Source organism: Suncus etruscus, chromosome X, assembly GCF_024139225.1.
Source record: "Suncus etruscus isolate mSunEtr1 chromosome X, mSunEtr1.pri.cur, whole genome shotgun sequence".
NCBI classification, from domain to species: domain Eukaryota; kingdom Metazoa; phylum Chordata; class Mammalia; order Eulipotyphla; family Soricidae; genus Suncus; species Suncus etruscus.
The window spans coordinates 129,992,610-130,012,079 of record NC_064868.1 but is presented as its reverse complement, the minus strand read 5'-3'; the positions used below and the strand labels follow the sequence as shown (position 1 = coordinate 130,012,079).

At 38.5% G+C, this 19,470-nt stretch overlaps 1 protein-coding gene across 1 annotated transcript in view; it reads left to right on the top strand.

Annotated features, from left to right (window-relative positions):
• COL4A5 (collagen type IV alpha 5 chain) overlaps nt 1-19,470 on the top strand; it is a 154,362-nt gene that overhangs the window by 67,369 nt on the left and 67,523 nt on the right. The window contains exons 34-37 of the mRNA XM_049767039.1: nt 1,412-1,510; nt 3,789-3,878; nt 5,034-5,173; nt 6,811-6,937. Of these exons, the coding sequence (XP_049622996.1) occupies nt 1,412-1,510; nt 3,789-3,878; nt 5,034-5,173; nt 6,811-6,937 (456 nt within the window). The remainder of the gene's footprint in view (nt 1-1,411; nt 1,511-3,788; nt 3,879-5,033; nt 5,174-6,810; nt 6,938-19,470) is intronic.

Sequence of the window (19,470 nt, the reverse complement as noted above, 5' to 3'; positions counted from 1 at the left end):
AGCTACAAGGCTTTAAATTTATTTTAGGAAGTCACCTATAGGATTTCCAGAATATTGTAATCCTATATGGTAAAGAGAAATGAATATATGCCAAAATTACTGGGAACACATTTCAGGTTTTGAGAATTTTTGATCCTTTTAAACCACTGTGAATCCAGATAAGAATGAATACTGCATTATTATGCCTTATAATGTTGACCATATTGTACTTGGATTTTAATTTTTTATTATTTATTTGATTTTTGGCCCACACATGACTATCCTCAAGGAATACTCCTGTATTTGTGCTCAGGGACCACTCCTGGTAGGATTCAGTGGGCCATATGCAGTGCCAGGGATTGCACTCAGGTCGGGCATCATAAAGGCCAGCTCCTTACCCATTGTACTGTCTCTCCAGCCCCAACATCCCTGCCATTTTAAATGCAGCTGGTTGATTTCAAACAACACAGAACTTTAAAACTAGCAGTGGGACCAGAGAATAGTACAGGATTATGGTGATTGCATGTAGCTGATGCTGGTTGGATACCTGGCATTTCAAGGGACATTGAGTGCCACTAGGTATGGCCTTAATACTCTCTACCCATAAAACTTAAATGCTTATTTGATGTTTATAGTTTGTAGCTAAGTGTTATAACTATTAATATTATTTCATCATTATTAAAATTGTGTGTATGTGTACACATATTCTTGTAACTTTCCTTATGAGCAGAACTAGTGAAAATTTTCCTTAAAACGCTTTAATTTTTCTGCAGTTTTATATCTAATAACATAAGAGGCAGGGACACCTATTTTACAGCTAAAATAATATTTCTTTCTTGGCTTTGTACTTTCAAGATGTCTTTTCTCTTTCAATTGTGCCTCATACAAAGTAGATGAAGTAAACTAACTTATCTCTAACTCAAGATCATAATAAGGTCTGAGACAGCTTAGAAATAATTTGTCAGATTTAGGGGCCGGGTAGGTGGCGCTGGAGGTAAGGTGTCTGCCTTGCAAGTGCTAGCCAAGGAAGGACCGTGGTTCGATCCCCCGGCGTCCCATATGGTCCCCCCAAGCCAGGGGCGATTTCTGAGCACATAGCCAGGAGTAACCCCTGAGCGTCAAACGGGTGTGGCCCAAAAAAAAAAAAAGAAATAATTTGTCAGATTTTTTCATAGAAAATTATTTTATTAAAGCATGATTTATAAAGATGTTTATAGTTGAAGTTTAGATGGATGTTCCAACACCCACCCCACCCCTACCAGATTTCTTTCATTTTTATAGGGTCAGAAACTCAGTGTTGGTATGGATCAATATTGGTTCATACTCTTAGATTGTCACTGTTTCTTATGTTTCACTCATAGCTCATAATTTGACTAGCTCTGCCAAAGTAATTTAATGGGTTAATAATACCATTTTAAAAAATCTGTGTCAGGTTTTCCTGGAGTTCCTGGGCCAAAAGGTTACCCTGGTTTACCTGGAGACCCAGGACAACCTGGATTAACTGGACAGCCTGGATTGCCAGGACATTCTGGTCAGTATGATAGTTGTTAAACTAATACTAAAACCCTGAAAAAAATTAAATATTTATCCCGTGTAATGTATCTCTGGGAATGATGATTTGCTTATATAATTACTGAAGCATAAAGTTCTCTTCTTTCACAAAACCCATGGTCAAATATAATATTTGTATATTTGTAGGATATTTTTCTTAATTAATTTTTTCACTTTGTGGCATCAGGTTTTACACTGAATAAGAACATGCAAGTAATGAACTGTGCTTTATTAACATACATGACAGCATATATAAATAAGAACGTTACACAGTAGGAGTCTGAAGAAATCATCTTTTCCAATTATGTGCCTTCAGACTAGTCACATATTGAAGCATGTAAATAAACTGTTGCGGGAAGAATCATGGCGTAGCAGTAGGTAGGGTGTTTGCCTTGCATGCAGCTGACCCAGGACCGACAGTGGTTCGATCCCTGAAGTCTCATCCCCCAAGCGATTTCTGAGTGCATAGCCAGGAGCAACCCCTGAGCATCACCAGGTGTGACCCAATAATTAAAATAACTCTCTGAGATTCCCATCTACTAATAGTTTAATATGAGGGCCATGGATATTGTGCTTAGATGGCCATGTAGTTTTGGGGATTACCTATATGACTCTGTTGGTACTAGGTTGCTCCCAGGGTGACATCCAGTGATGTTCACACTATGTGGTGCTAGGAATCAAATACATGAAAGGCATATATGTTCAGAGGTTTATGTGGTGCTAGGGTTCAACTGCATGAATGGCATATATTGTATACTAATTCTCAAGGCCTGATTTTGTTTGTTTGTTTGTTCTTGAACCATATGAAGTGGTGCTTAGGGACTCTTCCAAGCTAAGTGATTGCTTCCAGTGGTGCATGGTGTGTGGAGGACCATACAGTCCCCCGTATTGAGCTAAACCTCCCACATGCAAAGCATATTTTCCAGCTTTTTGAGATCTATTCCCTCCAGCTGATTCTATTTTTAAAATTTAAGTATAAAATTTTACAGCTTCAGGTGGAGAAATACTACCAGTGGGTAGGATTACCTTGCACATACCTAAACAGATTTCTATTCCCAGCATCATATATGGTCCCCTAAACCCTGCTAGATGTGATCACTCAATGCAGAGCAAGGAATAACCCCTGAGCAGAGATGAATGTGTCCCTAAAATGAGAAAAAATATTATCATCCTTAAAGTCAACATGAGTTGATTGGATTTTTATATTTCCAAGAAAACTTTTTCTTGCACATTGTAAGCCATTTTCTTATAGTTGGACCATTTAGAATACGGAATAGTCGATGTCCACATTCACATTCCCTCAATGTAGTTGGAAGGAGAAATCTTGTCTTTCTTTCCATTGTACCTTCTGCATTTTCTCTCCCAAGTTCGAAGTCACTTTATAATAAAAAACAAAAAATATATATCTAGTACAGTACTGTATTCACTGGAAAAAACTTAGGGAACACAACAAAGCTTAATTGCCTAAAAGCTACGAAGAATGTGTAAACAACATTACTACTGGGCGTTCCAGGAACTCTGCCTTTTTTTTTTATCTATTCCTGGCCTAATGTGCTTTGGAAAATCATCAAGTTATCCCCTTCCTTTGATTATCTCACATAATCAGTTTTAGCCTTTTCTGAATCTATTGAGAAAATTGTATGGGTTGGTAAGGAGATAACTCCAAGAACTAGAACAAATTTCTTACATGCTTGAGTGCCCAAGGTGAATCCAGGGACTGAGAAGCTAGCACTGAATTGTCAAGATGCATGTAGTGCCAGGCTAAGCTTTACCAGGCATGATCCTACATTCCCTAAGCACTAATGGGAAGTTCCCCAGACATTAATGATATTGGATTATTTTTAGTAAGACCTGTTACATACTTACAACATATATTTGGGTTTCAGTTCGAATTGTTATTAGAATAAGAAACAGGGTAACCTGATAGAATTGTTTTTGTGCCACACCTGGCTGTACTTAAGACTTAATCCTGGCTTTGCACATAAGGATCGCTCCTGGCAGGTTGGGGATGAACCATATGGGTTACCAGATATCAAAGTCAGGTCAGCTGCATGCAAATCAAGGGCCTTACTCACTATACTATCTGTCTCTCAGGCCCTCCTGATAGAACTATTCAGTTTTAAATGAATGTAATTTAGATCTCTGGAACTTGACTATATATTAAGGTTTTATCTATCCAATTCCTTACTTGCATCTTTTATGGTGCAAGAATCCAATATTGCTGATATGTCTTACTTTTAGCCATTTAAATTTTCTAGGTCCTAAGGGTGACCCTGGTCTCCCAGGAAATCCAGGATGTATGGGATCTCCTGGACTGAAAGGGAACATAGGTGATATGGGTTTTCCAGGTGAGCAGTAAAAATTATTACCTTATAATTAATATCATCAATAGTAAATGGTTAAATAAAAATATGGTGTTTGTGGAATCAAATTTAAAAAATGTTCCGTATTTTCTGGCATATAAGACAACATTTTTTGTGTTTTTGTTTTTGTTTATGGGTCACACCTGGCAGCGCTCAAGGGTTACTCCTAAGACAACTTTTTAACCCATGAAAAACTTCTTAAAAGTTGGAGGTCGTCTTATATGCAGGTATAGGGCTTGCTGCAACTTACTCCAACTTCAGGGACGAGTGATCCACCCCCGTCTTCCTCTTACCACCGCATCCCATCCAGCTGCCAGGCATTATCACTCAGTCCTCTGCTTGTCCTAACTCATCTTTCAGGGCACACAGAGGAGCTGAGTTACTGAGCATTGCTTCCCATCTAGCCTCCAGGTGTCATCGCTGGTATGTGGCTTTCTGGTGCTCAGTCCTCTGTTCAACTTTTATGGAACACAGAGGAGGTGCTTTGTCTCCCTCTAGCTATTAATCACTATTAATCTTATTAATCGCTGCAACCCAGCCAACTGCTCTTGGAGGAGTTCCCTCTCCCTGCTCTCAATGTAGATCACAATAAAAAAAATCACAGTCACTTACAACAAATGACAATTGTAAAATGATTGTTGGCACTCCAAAGTCTAGCTTTATTAAACATATACTGTTAACCTTTGAGGGTTCTATTCTTTTTCTCTTACGTTTTTTAATTTCCATTTGTTGTGTGTCAAGAGAGGTAGGTCTTATATGGCAAATATAGCCCAAACCCTATATTTTAACAGGAAAATTACGGGTCGTCTTATACGCCCAGTCTTATATGCCAGAAAATATGGTATATAATATAATCAATGGGTAAAACTCTCATCATATAAAATTGTAAGTGGAAATTAAGAGTCAGAACTTTATAATCTGTTCATATAGTTCACAAGTATCTACTTCTCCATCCTTATGCATTTCACTTAAACTTTCTTAAAAATAGGTCTTTATGAAAATTTTATTTTAAAGCTTATCAGTTTAAAACTCAAAATTTGTGACTTTCTTTTTTAAATATTTTGCTTGGTTAGATGTTAATTATATATGCCACAAATGAAAATTACTTTCTTACACACTGCATTTTACGTCTTGTAACAGGCCCTCAGGGCATGATAGGGTTGCCTGGACCTTCCGGAGTTTCTGGACAACCTGGCCCCCCAGGACTAACAGGACAAAAAGGAGAAAAGGGGGATCCAGGTGCTTCTGGCACTTGTCTTCCAGGTCTGCTTGGCCCAAAGGTAAACTTACTCAAGGCACTTGTCTCAGCAGGTGTGTTTTTTCCTTTAATATTCCACTTCTTCCTATTCTTTTTTAAACAAATTACAAAATGGTATAGAATATTTATTATTCTGTAATTAATCTTTATTTTTTGTTTTTTTGGGTCACACCCAGTGGCGCTCAGGAGTTATTCCTGGCTCTGTGCTCAGAAGTCGTTCCTGGCAAGCTTGGGGGATCATATGGGATGCCGGGATTTAAGTTGGGGTCCATCCTGTGTTTGCCACATGCAAGGCAAACACCTTACCACTGTGCTATCACTCCGGCCCCTTAATCTTTATTTTTATTGTAAAATCTATGCTTTAGCATATGTAGCCAGTCCAAAAACAGAGAAGAGAACATGGTTTATTTTCTCTTTATCATAATATCTGAGTATATTTCAGTAGATTAAAGGCATATCTCTTGCTTGGCTTTTGTTTTCCCTTTCCTTTTTAGTGATGAACTTGCTGATCTGTGTCATAATGTTTTATTACCTAAATGGAAGAGGCTTATAAACAAAGCATAATAGGTAATTAATGAAAGTAGCAATTGCATTCTTAACTGTATCTCTGTCATAGTTCTCTGAAAACAGTTTTACATACCCTTCCTTACACCTAGTCAGCGTTGAAACTTTAGTGGTATTTTTTCCAGTAATCAACTGCTGTGGATCTTATGAGATAGTAATTCATTATTTGTTGGTGGCAGTGAACACAATCATTTCATTGGAACATAACAGATCCTTTGAAGCCGAGAAGTGTAAACACTGCTAAAGTATAAATATTCTTATTTTTGAAAAATAATTTCTTTGAAAACTGAGACAAATTATTCTATAAGGTTCTATTTGAATAAACCATGATGCAAATATTCATTGAGGAAAATGGTTCATTTGAATTATCTCTGACTCTCAAAACTTCAGTGTAGTTAGTTCCAGTGTTAGTTCAATGACTCCCCAAACTTCAATATAGTCCTAACTTCAAAGACTTAAGACATACATTATAAAACCATCATAAACATGCCAGGATAAGTATCTACTCTAATAGAGTAGTAATTGAACTTGATATTTCCAGGGAAGAATTGATGCAATTATTTATATTAAGATGAAATTTGATTTGGAGGAGAATTTTACTGACAAGTGCTTATAGTAAGGAGTGAATTATAGGCTACTGCATTGATTATCACTGTGTAGATCAGACTGTCAACCTTGAAATCCAGATTCCGCCACATACTAGTTACAGGACTGTGAGACAGGGATAAAATCTTGGAAGGTGCAACATTGTCATTCATATTTAAATATGATAAATAACTAAATGAGCTATTCTAATGGTTGAATGAGAGAATTTATGTCAAATACTTAGCAACATGCTTGATATGGAGTTTAATCTTTATAAATTATTTAGGGTTATTGATATTATAATGGGTAGTGTGCTTCTCTTGAATGCAGCTGACCTGAGCTCTATGATCCCTATATTCCTATAAGGTCCCCCAAACCTGCCAGGTCTGATCCCTGGATGCACACCCAGAAATATGCTTTGAGTAACACTGAGTGTGGTCCCCCAACACAATTAATTTTATGCCATTATGCAATCTTAGTCATATATAAATTAAGTGTTTAATTTTTCAGGGTGAACCTGGTAGGCCTGGATACCCAGGTAACCCTGGCACCAAAGGTTCTGTGGGAGTGACTGGTTTGCCTGGAAAAAAAGGACAACCTGGAGCAAAAGGGCAACAAGGCCTTCCTGGATTCCCAGGTAATACTCTTTTTAAAATACTTTCCTTTTTTCTTATCACAGAGTAAGTTTTTATTTGGCAATTTTTATTATTTCTCAACCAGATAGTGCCTCACAACTTAAATCTTGAACTAGATTATGCTTGCTCAAACCTTTCTCTGTGAAGAATTTAAAAAAAAAGTTTTTATCAATGCAATGGGACAAGATCCTACAGACAGGTGGTGTTGGGACAACTGGTCAGCCACATGTGTGTGTGTGTGTGTGTGTGTGTGTGTATTGTATTCTCACTGATTTTTGTTTTGGATTATTCCCCAAAGTTACACTGTCCTTAAATTTCCTCTCCATACATTTTCTTGTCTTATTAAGTAACTGAGACTATTGCTTTGAAATGTTCATCAGAGTTTAGAAATTTCTGATGAGGCTTTTTGAGGCGGCGGGGTTGGGGAGTCGACGGCGACTCTGCATCAGGGAATCCAAATGGACTCCTCTCCATATTCCTGGTTGTGGCTCTGCTGTAAGCCTGGAGGGTGGCTGGACAGGAGCCGCGGTTTTGTACATCAATCATGAAGGAACCAGCTGACCAGGCATTGCCCTCCCCTTCCGCCACTGCCGACCTCAGCCTGGTGTGGCCCCTCCTGGTGATCACTGACTCCAGGCTAGCTCCCCATAACGATGACTACTAGGACAAGAACATGAAACAGGCGGCTAAGGAGAAGGCAAGGAGGCGGCGCGAAGCCTGACCTGCATGCGTACCTGCCACGACACTGAGATGGCTTTGTGCACTCGAGCAGCCGAGTCTGTCCAGAGTCCGCAGAAAGCAGAAGTAGTGGCAGTTCGGAACCAGTCTTCTGGCCATCAGCAGCTCTTCTGCTCAGAGTCTGAGGCGGGCAGCGGAGAAGTCACACAAGTTATTGTGGAGCAGACCGATGATCTAGGAAGGATGAGTGAAGAGGTGTCAGCTCACGCAGCTCTGATCCAGCCAGGCAAGAGGCCCTCAAGTTGTGCATCCAAGAAGAGATCGCCAAGCGCTAAATCAGACACTGACCAGGTTGGAGTCATTGCCCAGGGCTTTCAGCTTTGCCTTGGGTTGCAGGACCAGACTGGGCTGGACTTGAATGGAGAAACCCCCTTCTTTCTCCAAGCAGCCTCATTCGCAGGAAAAGGATCTTTCAGGGACTGGTCTTAGCTACATTTCTTGCAATCTGCTTTTCTTGTATGTTGGCCTATTTCATGAGCCTCATAATTTTAGAACTTTGGAAAGTTTTGTTTAGCTAGCTTAGTGTGCTGAGTGCAGAATCCAAAGAGAACCAAGGTTTGCAGGCCTAGGCTTCCTTGCTGAGGTTGTGGCCATGGGCTTGGGGTGCCTGGCCACTCCGAGCTCTGGGAACCATGTTTGTGATTTCAGGCTTTCATTCACCTGTGCTGCTCATTTCTATCCATGTTTTCCTACGAATTTCTTCCATTGTTCTTTATTAGCCCCTTTAATCATTTAGTCTCAGAATCCACCAGTGCCACCTCCCTAACTACTCAGGATTTTGGAGATGGGGGCCTCTGGAGGGTTTGTTTGCTTTCTGCACGTGCCATGTTCCATAAGGCTTTGCACTGTTCGGGCAAGAGGAACCTAGGAAGAGGATGGAACTCAACTAGGGGTTTCTTGCTGCAAAACCGGATTTGTTTAGAGCTGTAGAAGCCTAGTATTTGACCTCATGACCTATCTGAACTAGTCATTTTCCTTTGAACAGGGATTACCAGAATGAACTAAATTGATTCCAAATATGATTTGATTATAACATAGGAAGAGAAAGTCACTATTAACAGTAATTGTCTGTTTGGGATCCTAGATACTCAGATATGCGACAGTGCCCCCAGAGGGAGATCTGGAAATGAGCCTGTCCCATCTGCCCTTCACCAGCATCTGCTTTCTCCTTTCATGCCTCCAAATGGTTTCCAAAACCCAGATCCTTAGACTAAACATCCCCAGAAGTAACACCCTTTTCATGTAGAGTAACATTTGTACAAGTGCAGAATTAAGCCCAGATCTGGTTGAGAATTTCACAGAATACCCGCATTCTAAATTTCTAAGCCATTTCAGTATCCAAGCAAATGGGCCTAACAGTGATATAAAGTGTAGAATTGAAGTGAACTTGTGAACAGTGAGACATCCTGAAACCAAAGTTTCCTCACTGGTCAGTGTCTCAAGCTCATTCTGACTATAACATCTTAACTTTGGAAAACATTTTTCATTTGAGAGCACTGTTATTTTATGCTATACATTTTTGAAAAATCTAAACATCACAGGGGCCTGAGCAATAGCACAGTGTTAAAGGCTCTTGCCTTGCTGACAGGGGCCAGAGTGATAGCACAATGGTTAAGACTTATTCCTTATCTTACCTGGGTTTGATCCCGGGTATCCCATGTAGTCCACTGAGCACCACGAGGAGTGATTCCTTAGTACAGAGCCAGGAGTAACTCCTGAGCACCACCAGTGTGACCCCCAAACCAAAAAATATCTGAGCACTCCAGAAATGGGGTGGGGGCACCTATTTAAACCAACAGAGTAGTTGGAAGTAGTAGGGCATCATGCTTTCTATGTGCCAGATCTGAGATCTAGCCCTGACTTTGCATAGGCCCCTAAGCACTGCCAAATTTGGCCCTTGTGGGGATATATATTTATAGACACACATATACACATATATATGCATCAGGCTACAACTTACATTGTCAGGAGATGCTAAGATGAGTGAGGAGAATAAGAACAGTTGAAGGGTCTAATTGAAATGGGCAGCCATGGGGCTGATGTTCCCGGCCCACAGAGTTGGTCCGAAAGTAAATGCCTTAAATGTCTTATTGCAGAGGTCTAACTTGGACAACAGAGACTGAGCAGAACCTTTGGATCCATAATATCCTAGGCTTCAGCCTAGGGACTTAACGAAATCAGGGAGCAAGTGTTACAGAAGACTGAGCACCACATCAACGATGCATAGGAACCTCTAGAACCTAGAGACTCTATCCTAGACCCTGACCTATAACCTGCGCAAATACCAAGATCGCTAGCTACAGTGGCTTGAATTTCTCACACACAACCGAGAGGAAACTTTCCTGGCATCACAAAAAAGCCTTTGGGATGGGGTAATGAGTATATATGGAGCCAGGGGTTGATCCCATGATGGTATGCTTCAAGGATGGAGAAACCCTGAATCTCTTAGGCCACGGGAATTCCCTTTCTTCCCCAATGCTTACTGTGCCTATGCAAAAAGAAAAAAAAGTTGGGGGAACACCAAACCCCACCACCCCAGCACCCATACTTTTTCTTGTTTTGTTTTGATTTGTTAGTTTTGACTTTATTTTCCTTCTCTTTGTTATTTCACTTTTCTCTTTCTTTTTCACACGTGTGGTTATTATTTAGAGATTTATTTTTATTTTTATTTGCTGGGTCCATTTTTTCTTTTTTCCTCCATTTTTCTTTTTTTTCTTTTCTCCTTTCTTTTTTTGGTAGTTGTTACCAATTTTTTTCCCCTTTTTCTTATCCTTTTTTTTTTATCTCCAATGACGGTGGAATGGATGCTCAATCTACAACAAACTGTAAAGTGGAGACCAGTTGCACTGGCATACTGGGGGGTAGAGGAGGGAGATGTGGGATGCATGCTGGGAATAGGGACAGAGGGAGGTCAGCACTGGTGGTGGGAATGCTCCTCATTCATTGTCACTATGTACCATAAATGATGCAGTGAAAGATTTGTAATGCACATTGGTCACAATAAAAATTAAAAAAAAATGTAACAATCCTGGGCTCATTTCTATTCTCAAAGAGAAAATCTTCCCTGTACTTACCTGCTGGCCTAGAAGCATCTTGTGATCGTCAGTATTAACTACCCTCCCTCTGGAGCTTCCCGTGGCCTAGGAGATTGTACCATGCCTCATCCTTAGTCTTCTGCAGCTCAGTGGACCAGTCATTCCAGTCTTTAGCTGATCTTCTGACTTGAACATAGGATTTTACTGGAACTCTAAGGCTTTCGACTCTGGAAATACTTTTTGGGTTCATCTCAGCCAAATTGCCAATTTCCTATACAGAATTCAGAAAGGACCAGAAGAGGAAGCTAACACATGACACCTAAAATTTTAGCTCTATTTCCTGTTCTGTGAGACTTCCTATCAAGGAGCCCATTCCAAAGCCTTTCCCACAGCCTGAGCAGATGCCTTGGGGAGACTGTCTTGTGCTGTTTGGCAGGAGCAGTGTGGGAGTACTGGACCTTCCATCAGGCTACTTTGGAATCAACACGCCTGTGATCACACATGCTCTTCACCGTCTAAAAAAGTGCCAAGGTAGTCAAAACAAAGCGTTTTCCCTAAGGCTGAACCTTGAGTTTTAAGGTTTTGTCTTTCCTGGACCACACTAGGTGATCTGTCTTACAGATAGAAGTGGAACTTGCAGAGGATTTGGGTTGTGCAAGAATAAAACACTGCAGCCTGACTTTCCAACCAGTTTGGAAGTTTGTCTCAGAACAAAGTCTCACATTCCTTTTCTCTCTTCCACTATATTCTTCAAAGGCATCCACACTGTTCATTCAGTCAGGCTCCAGTGAAGTAAATGCTGGCCCCTGTGAATGAGCCTCTGGAAGGGACCTTCCATCTCTCTAGGCCAGTCTGATTCCAAGAAATGAGCCCACAGATGTTGGAGGGAACCTTTAGGAGTCACAGCCCAAAGGGGCTGGAGGGAACCTTTAGCGGGTAGTCTAAATCTATATTAGGATGGTTGAGAAGTAGAATTACTCAGGGTTCACCAATATAAATGAGGCTATTGCATCTAGATAAAGGACTTAACCTTCCTACCTCCCAGATTCTTTTGGGAAGATCTGACAATGTTGAAAATTCTTTAAACATTGTAAGCTCCCTGGATGAAGTCTGGTTTTGTTTCAGAGGAATTTGATGGCCAGGAAGCCAATTGAATAACCCCTGTACCCCCTCGTGGGGAGAGATGCTGGAGCAAAACCTTCCAAGATGAATGGTTTCCCCGCCATGTGAGAGCCCCAGACTAAAAGAGGCTGCACTGGTGTATTGTGATATTGTCTGAGAAACCATATCTTCTGTGTTCTCATTTCCATTGTGTCGTCTTATGTGTGGATAAAGTGAAGTGAGCAAATTAATTTTCAAAATTCTAGAAGGAAGTTACTCTCCAAATATATTATTCTTTTTTGTCAATAAATTTAAAACCTATTATAAAATTTTATAAAAAAGAAATATCTGATGAGCTAAGGATTCTTTCCAGGCTTTTGTCTTCCTCAATCATTACAGATTAAATCTCCTACTTCATGCTTCCTGGTGTTGTACTGGTATTTAGATCTCATTTCTAAGTTCGGTATTCTGTTAAGTATTCTGTCTTTTTTTTAAATGAAATTTTAAATTGAATTACTGTGTGTTAAATTGAATTACTTTTAACTGGAGTTAAAAAATTGTTATAATTGAGTTTTAATCATACAGTATCTATCACCCATCCCTTCACCATTGAATATTTCCCATCACCAATTTCCCATTTCCTTCCCATCCTTCCTCCTGCCATTATTGCTTTCTGCATTTATGGCAGACATTTTTATTTTCTTATTCTCTCTTCTTATTTTTCCTTTTAGACACTAAAATTTACAAGATTACTACTCAAGGGATATCATGAATATCACTTTATCTCCTTTCAGCACCCAATTCTTGTTCAGAGTGATCATTTTCAACTATCATTGACATGTTGCTCTCTTCTCTGCCCTAACTGTCCTCTGCTTTCTATGTTTCAAGGTTCCTGCATTGAACCAGCCCTCCTGGAATTTGTCTTTACTGTATATGGGTATTATTACCATGCTATCTTTTTTTTATATCTCTCCCAAATGAGTGTGATCATTCTATTTCTGTGCCCTCTGACTCATTTCTCAAGCATAATATTCTCCATATCCATTCATGTATAAGCCAATTCATGAAATTATTTTTCCTATGTGCTACATATTCCGTTGTGTAAAGATTCTTTATCCACTCATCTGTTCTCAGGCACTTAGATTGTTTTGAGAATCTGAGCATTGTAAATAGTGCTGCAGGGAACATATGAGTACAGATGTCTTTTCAGCATTGTGTTTTTGGGACTCTGGGGTATACTCTTGGGAGTACTGGGTCATACAGAAAGTTAATTTGTAGTTTTTGAGGAATGTCCACACTGTTTTAAAAAAGGCTGGACTTGTCAGCATTCCTACCATCAATGAATGAGAATTCCTTTTCTCCCCACATCTTAACCAGCACTGATTTTTCTTGTTCTTTTGTTGTGTGCCAATCTCTGTGGATTAAGATATATTATTAGTATTTTGATATGGATATCCCTAATGATTAAAGTTGTGGAGCATTTTTCTTGTGTATTTTGGCCATCTATGTTTATTTATTGTGCAGGTATTTGTTCATCTCTTCCAATTTTTGATAGGATAAGCGTTTTTTCTTCTGAAGTTCTACCAGTGCTTTATAGATATTAGATATTAACTCCTTAGAAGATTGTTATTGGATGAGTAGTTTCACTCAATTCATAGTCTTTGTATTCTGGACACAGGAAACAGTTTCCTTTGAGGTGCAGAAGATTCTTAGTTTAATGAAGTCCCATTTATTAATATTTTCTTCTACTTGCTTGGTAAGTGGTGCTTCAGCCTTGAAGATTACTTTAGCTTCAATAGTATGGAGTTTTTCCTGTTTTTCCTCTATGTACCTTCAGTTTTTGCATGTAGCTCATCATTTTTCCCAGCACCACTTGCTGAAGACGTTTGCTTCCTCTGCTTCATATTTCCTGCCCCATTATCAAAGATTAATTAACGTGAGAGTTTGTCTCACAATATTCAAATCTATGCTATTTTTTCTGAGGTTCTGTTTTTATTCCAATACCATGTTGTTTTAATGACTAACACTTTGTGGTATAGTTTGAAGTTATGGAAATTGATTCCTCCCATTATCTATTGATGGAGATTTATTGTTACCTATGAATTTCAGAAGTGTTTGATCTGTTTCTTTGAAAAAGACATTGGTATTTTTATAGAGATTGCATTAAATATGTACAGTGCTTTGGAATGTATTGTCATTCAGTTATGTTAATTCTCGCAATCCATGAGCAGTGTGTTTCCATTTCCTTATGTACTGTTTTATTTCTTGAAGTAGTATTTTGTAGTTTTCCTTGTAATTCTCTTCTTTGGTGGTATCTCTGTCTGCTCTTCATATCAGGGTGATGTTAGCTTCATACAAACTGTTGGGGGATTGTTTCTGTTTCTTCAATTTCCTGGAGGAGCCTATAAAGAACTGGAAGTCCTCTTTAAAGGTTTGAAGTAATTCAGTTGTGAATCAATCTGGATGTTGACTTATGTTTTTTGAAGACTTTTGATTACCATTTCAATTTCTTCTATAATTACAGGTCTACTCAAGTATTTCAAATCATCTTGATTCAAACTTGAGTAATTATAGGAGTCAAGAATTGTATTCATTTCTTCTGGGTACCCTCACTTTTTGGAATGAAGTTTCTCAAAATTATCTGCTTATTCTTTGATTTTCTTGCCTGCAGAAACAGTAATTTCTATTGATATTCCCCCATTTCATTTCTCTTTTATTTCTCTATTATTTTATTTATTTTATTATTTATTATTATTTTATTTCTCTTTTATTTTCACCTTATTTAGAGTTCTTATTTATTTTAATTTTTAATATTTTATTTGTTTGTTTATGTGGTGGATCCTTTCTTCCTTCCCAATAAATGCTTGCAGAGCTATTAATTTCCTCTTAATACTGTGGTGTGTCCCACAAATTCTGATAGTTCATTTCCTTATTCTTTTTTGTTCAGAAATCTTTCCTGGACAATTTCCTCTTTGGTTTCCTCTCTGACCCACTAGTTGTTCTGTAGTTAGCTGTTTAGTTTCCAGGTATTAAAGTTATTTCTCTGTTTCATTTGTAGGTCTCTTCTATTTTCAGTACATCATGGTCTGAGAAAAGAGTTTATATAAATTCTATCCTTTTGATTCACTGCAGGTATGTTTAACAGCCTATATGTGGTCTATCTTGAAGAATGTCCAATATGCATTGGAGAAGAATGTGTATTTGGTTTTTAGGTATGAAAAGGTTTTAGATGATAGAACAACCCAATAAAACTTGAGCAAAAACAAATTTAGAAGGTGCTTCAAAGGAATACTGCATAAATTCTATACTAATTCTATATGAAACAAATGCAGATCTTTCTACTAATCACCTCTCTTCCATTTCTTCCTTCAAAGCTAGTATATCTCTGTTGAGTCTTAGCCTGGTTGATCTTGACAGAGTGGTGTTGAAGTCTTCAGATACTATTGTGTTGTTATTGATGTCTTTCTTCAAGTGCATTTTATATATATAAATATATACATATATAATATACACTATCTTATATTATTATATATAATATACACACACCACATCTTCATGATTCACTTAACTGTTTTTGAACATATAGGTTGATTCAATCTCTTAGTTATCGTACTGAATGCTGCATATATGTGTACATATATGTGTACATAACTCCTTTTGGATGAATTTATTATTTTGTCCTGGGGAATGATAACCAAAGCAGGCTTACTGAGTCACATAGTAGTTCAGTTATGAGTTTGCTGAGAACCCTACATAGTGTTTTCCACAGGAGTTGGACTAGGAAGCATTCCCACCAGCAGTGGATAAGAGTTCCCTTTTCACCACATGACCACCAACACAGATTGTTCCCAATATTTTTGATATGTGTCATCTTCACTGGTGAAAGATGATACCTTATAGTTGCTTTGATTTGGATTTCTTGAATAATAAGTGATGATGCACATTTTTTTCTGTGCCTCTTGGCCATCTCTCGGCCTTCCTCAAATTTGTATATATTTATTTCCTCTCCATTTTAATGAGATTTTTGTTTTGTGGAGTTAACATTTGTTCTTGATATTAATACTTCATCTGATGGGTTGTTCAAAAATATTCTCTCCCACTCACTCATCTGTATTTTACTTTATGACCATATTTCTTTTGCCATACAGAAAGTTTTGAGTTTGATATAGTCCCATTTGTTAGATTTGATTCTATAGTCCTTGTCATTGGTATCATATTGTTGACGACTCCTTTGAAGTCTAGTTCTTTTTATGTTCTGCCCATCTCTTCCTCGGTGTACTCTATAGGTTTAGATCTGATCTCAGTATCTTTGATCTACTTTGAATTGACTTTTGTTTAATGTATGAGGAGGTATGACTCTAGGTTTGACTCCAGGTATGACTTAATTTCTTACCATGGTTATCCACTTTTCCCAACTTCATTTATTGAAGAGGCTATCTTCACTGCATTTCATGTTCTCAACTTCTCTGTCAGAGATTAGTTGAATATACCATGGCAATGCTAGCTGCAACTGATCACTCTGCACAGGAACTGGGTGCTGACATGCATGATACCCCTTCATTAGCAATAGTGCAAATGACAGTCAAAAAGAGGCAGGTGGGGGAGGATGAGTGGGAGGGAAACTGGGGACATTGGTGGTGGGAAATATGCACTGGTGATGGCTTGTGTGCATTCTTTGACTGAAACTCAACCAGAAACAATTTTGCAATCAAAGTGCTTAAATGAAGTAATTATATTAAAAATGTGAATCCAAATAAGCTGAAAATGGCAGAGTCCTTCTAGAGGCTTTCAACCTCAGTATGAGCGAGGACATGAAAAAGGTAATTGAAACACCACGTCAATACAGAAAGAAATATCAAATTAAATATCCAGTGAGCACTACAGCAATAAGGACAAGCACCACACAATAGTCTCGGTTCTGAAATCAAACCATGTGGAGTACAAAAAGAAAGAGAAAGATAAAATAAAATAAAATTGGAGACATCAACTTCAATGTCTACACCAAAATAAACATGTCAATAAAAATCGATCAATCAATAAATTTTTTATGTGGAAAAATGATTATTTTGTGCTTTTTTTCTTTGTCTCCCTGCATAGGCACAGTAACTATTGGGGATATAATAGAGAGAATTCCCTTGGCCTAGGAGATACAGGATTTCTCCACCCCTGCAGTATACTGTCATGGGATTAACTATAGACTCCTTGTATGATCATTTACTCTCCCCTTGCTGCTTTCGTGGTGTGTGGAAGACTTCTGCTTTGTCTTGGATGGTAAAATCAGACCTCTGTTTCTAGAGATCTTGGTGGCTGTGCAGCTCAGGGAATGGAGCTTATGAAGTCTTTCTTTGTGGTTCTAGCAGTTCTGCTTCTTCAGTGTCGTTTTAATCCATCTTCTGTAGTTGGTGGTCTTGGTCATTACATTGCTCCTAGGATGGAGCCTGGGATAGAGTCTTTCGTTATGCTTCTGGAAGACTCGTTCAGTTGCGATTGTCTCAGTCAGACCTCTGGAATTGGAGATCTTGTTTGTTGAACAAATAGTAGACCAAAAGCTAGACTAGTACTTTTTGTTGTTGTTGGTGGCGGTGGTGGTCCCAGGATGCATACTGTCCAGTCCTGGTTATAACAACCAGTCATCTGTATATTGCGATCTTGGCTTTTGCACAGATCAAAGAGTGACATGTCTTCTGATTTTGTCTTATAGTTGGCTGGTGAGGAAGGACAACTTGCTCTTGGATCAAGTTGTTCCCATTTCTTTGTTGTCAGGTTATCAATTTAGAACTGGCGCATGTTGGTGTCAGAGCAACATTATGGATGCCCTGGAGGGGATTTGGTTCCTGGAGCTATTATGGAGAACTCTGTCGTTTCTATGTCTGGGATCCAGGAGTCAGGGCTGGATGGTCAGTGCTTAATTTCCTGGGGTCTAAGTTGGTTCCACATGACATATGTTCAGGGTGGGAGTTGCCCCTGTGTTGTAAAAAAGTATAAGTTCTTATCCCTAGTAGATAAGAGCTTGTTTTTTCACGTAAAATTTCCCCTTTATTTTAGTATGCCTTTGCAGGAAGAAGTGGTGTTACATTATATTTTTTTTATTTTTTCTTATTTTTTACTCCATCCTATTGCTTTTCTTTCCTTCAAACAAAACCACATTACTCGAATGATCGAGCTCCACCTCTCAAATAGAGGGGGAAACAAGGGAGGGTACCAGGACCAAACAGATATATGATCACTAATAGTAAGCTAGACAAAGAGGGGGCCACCTACAGCCCGGGGGGGTGATGGTGGAGGATCTGGTTTCAGGAAGGGAACGGGGATGGGGGGAGGACAAATTTGGTGATGGGTATTCCCCTGATTCAATGTTAATATGTACCTAAAATACTACTGTGAAAGATATGTAAGCCAATATGATCAAAATAAAAATTAAAAAAAAATAGACATTAAAAAAACGTGAATCCACTGTCACCAGATTTTCTAGTTTGAGAGACTAAAACAAAAAAGATTAATTGATCATATATTTGGGGGGCTGTCACTGAATATCTTCTGACCCAGTCTAAAATTGGTCTGAAATTGTGTCCTTGTTTCAATACCTTGAAGTTTTGATCACTATTACTTTGTACTATAGCTTCTAGTTGTGTAATAAGATGTTTTCCAGCTTAATGTTTTTCAATATAGTTTCTTAAGTGTTTTGAGCTTTTCTTGGTATAGATATCTTACCTCTTTTGTTACATTCATATCTACATAATCAATTGGTTTTGACACTATTTTAAATGGATAGAGTCTTTGATCTTCTCTGAATTATTTGTATAAATGAATGAAACTGATTTTTGTTTATTGAATTTTAGCCAGCCAATTTCTGTATTGATTTGTTTCTAGGAGGTTTTTTAGGCCATGCTCAGGGACATCAAGTAGTTACTCTTATATTTTCACTCAGAAATAACTCTGATAGGGTAGGGAACCATATGGGATGCCGGATATCAAACCTGGGTCATCCTCATACAAAGCCAATGCCCTACCCACTGTGCACCTGTTTCTAGGAGCATTTTTGTGGACTCTTTAAAGTCTTCAATGTATATCATAATGTCATCTGCAAATAAAGATAATTTGACTTCTTTTCCAATTTGGATCCTTTGATTTTCATCTCTTGCCCGATTGATTTTGCTTGGACTTCCATATTATGATGAATAAAAGTGAAGACAATGGTCATTCTTTTTTTTTTTTTTTGGTTTTTGGGCCACACCCGGTAATGCTCAGGGGTTACTCCTGGCTATGTGCTCAGAAGTTGCTCCTGGCTTGGGGGACCATATGGGACACCGGGGGATCGAACCGCGGTCCGTCCAAGGCTAGCACAGGCAAGGCAGGCACCTTACCTTTAGCACCACCGCCCGGCCCCAATGGTCATTCTTGCCTTGTGCCTGAACTCAGCGGAAATGCTTTCAGTTTTTCACAATTAAGAATAACATTGTATATGGGCTTTTATAGGTAGCTATTACTATCGTAAGAAAGGTTCCTTCCACACCTATTTTGCTTAGGGCTTTAATTATGAATTAGTGTTTGATATTTTCAAATCTTTTCTGTTTTGATTGATATGATTTTATGATTTTTATCTTTCCTTTTACTAATATTGCGTATGATATTGATTGATTTGTGTATATTTAACTATCTTT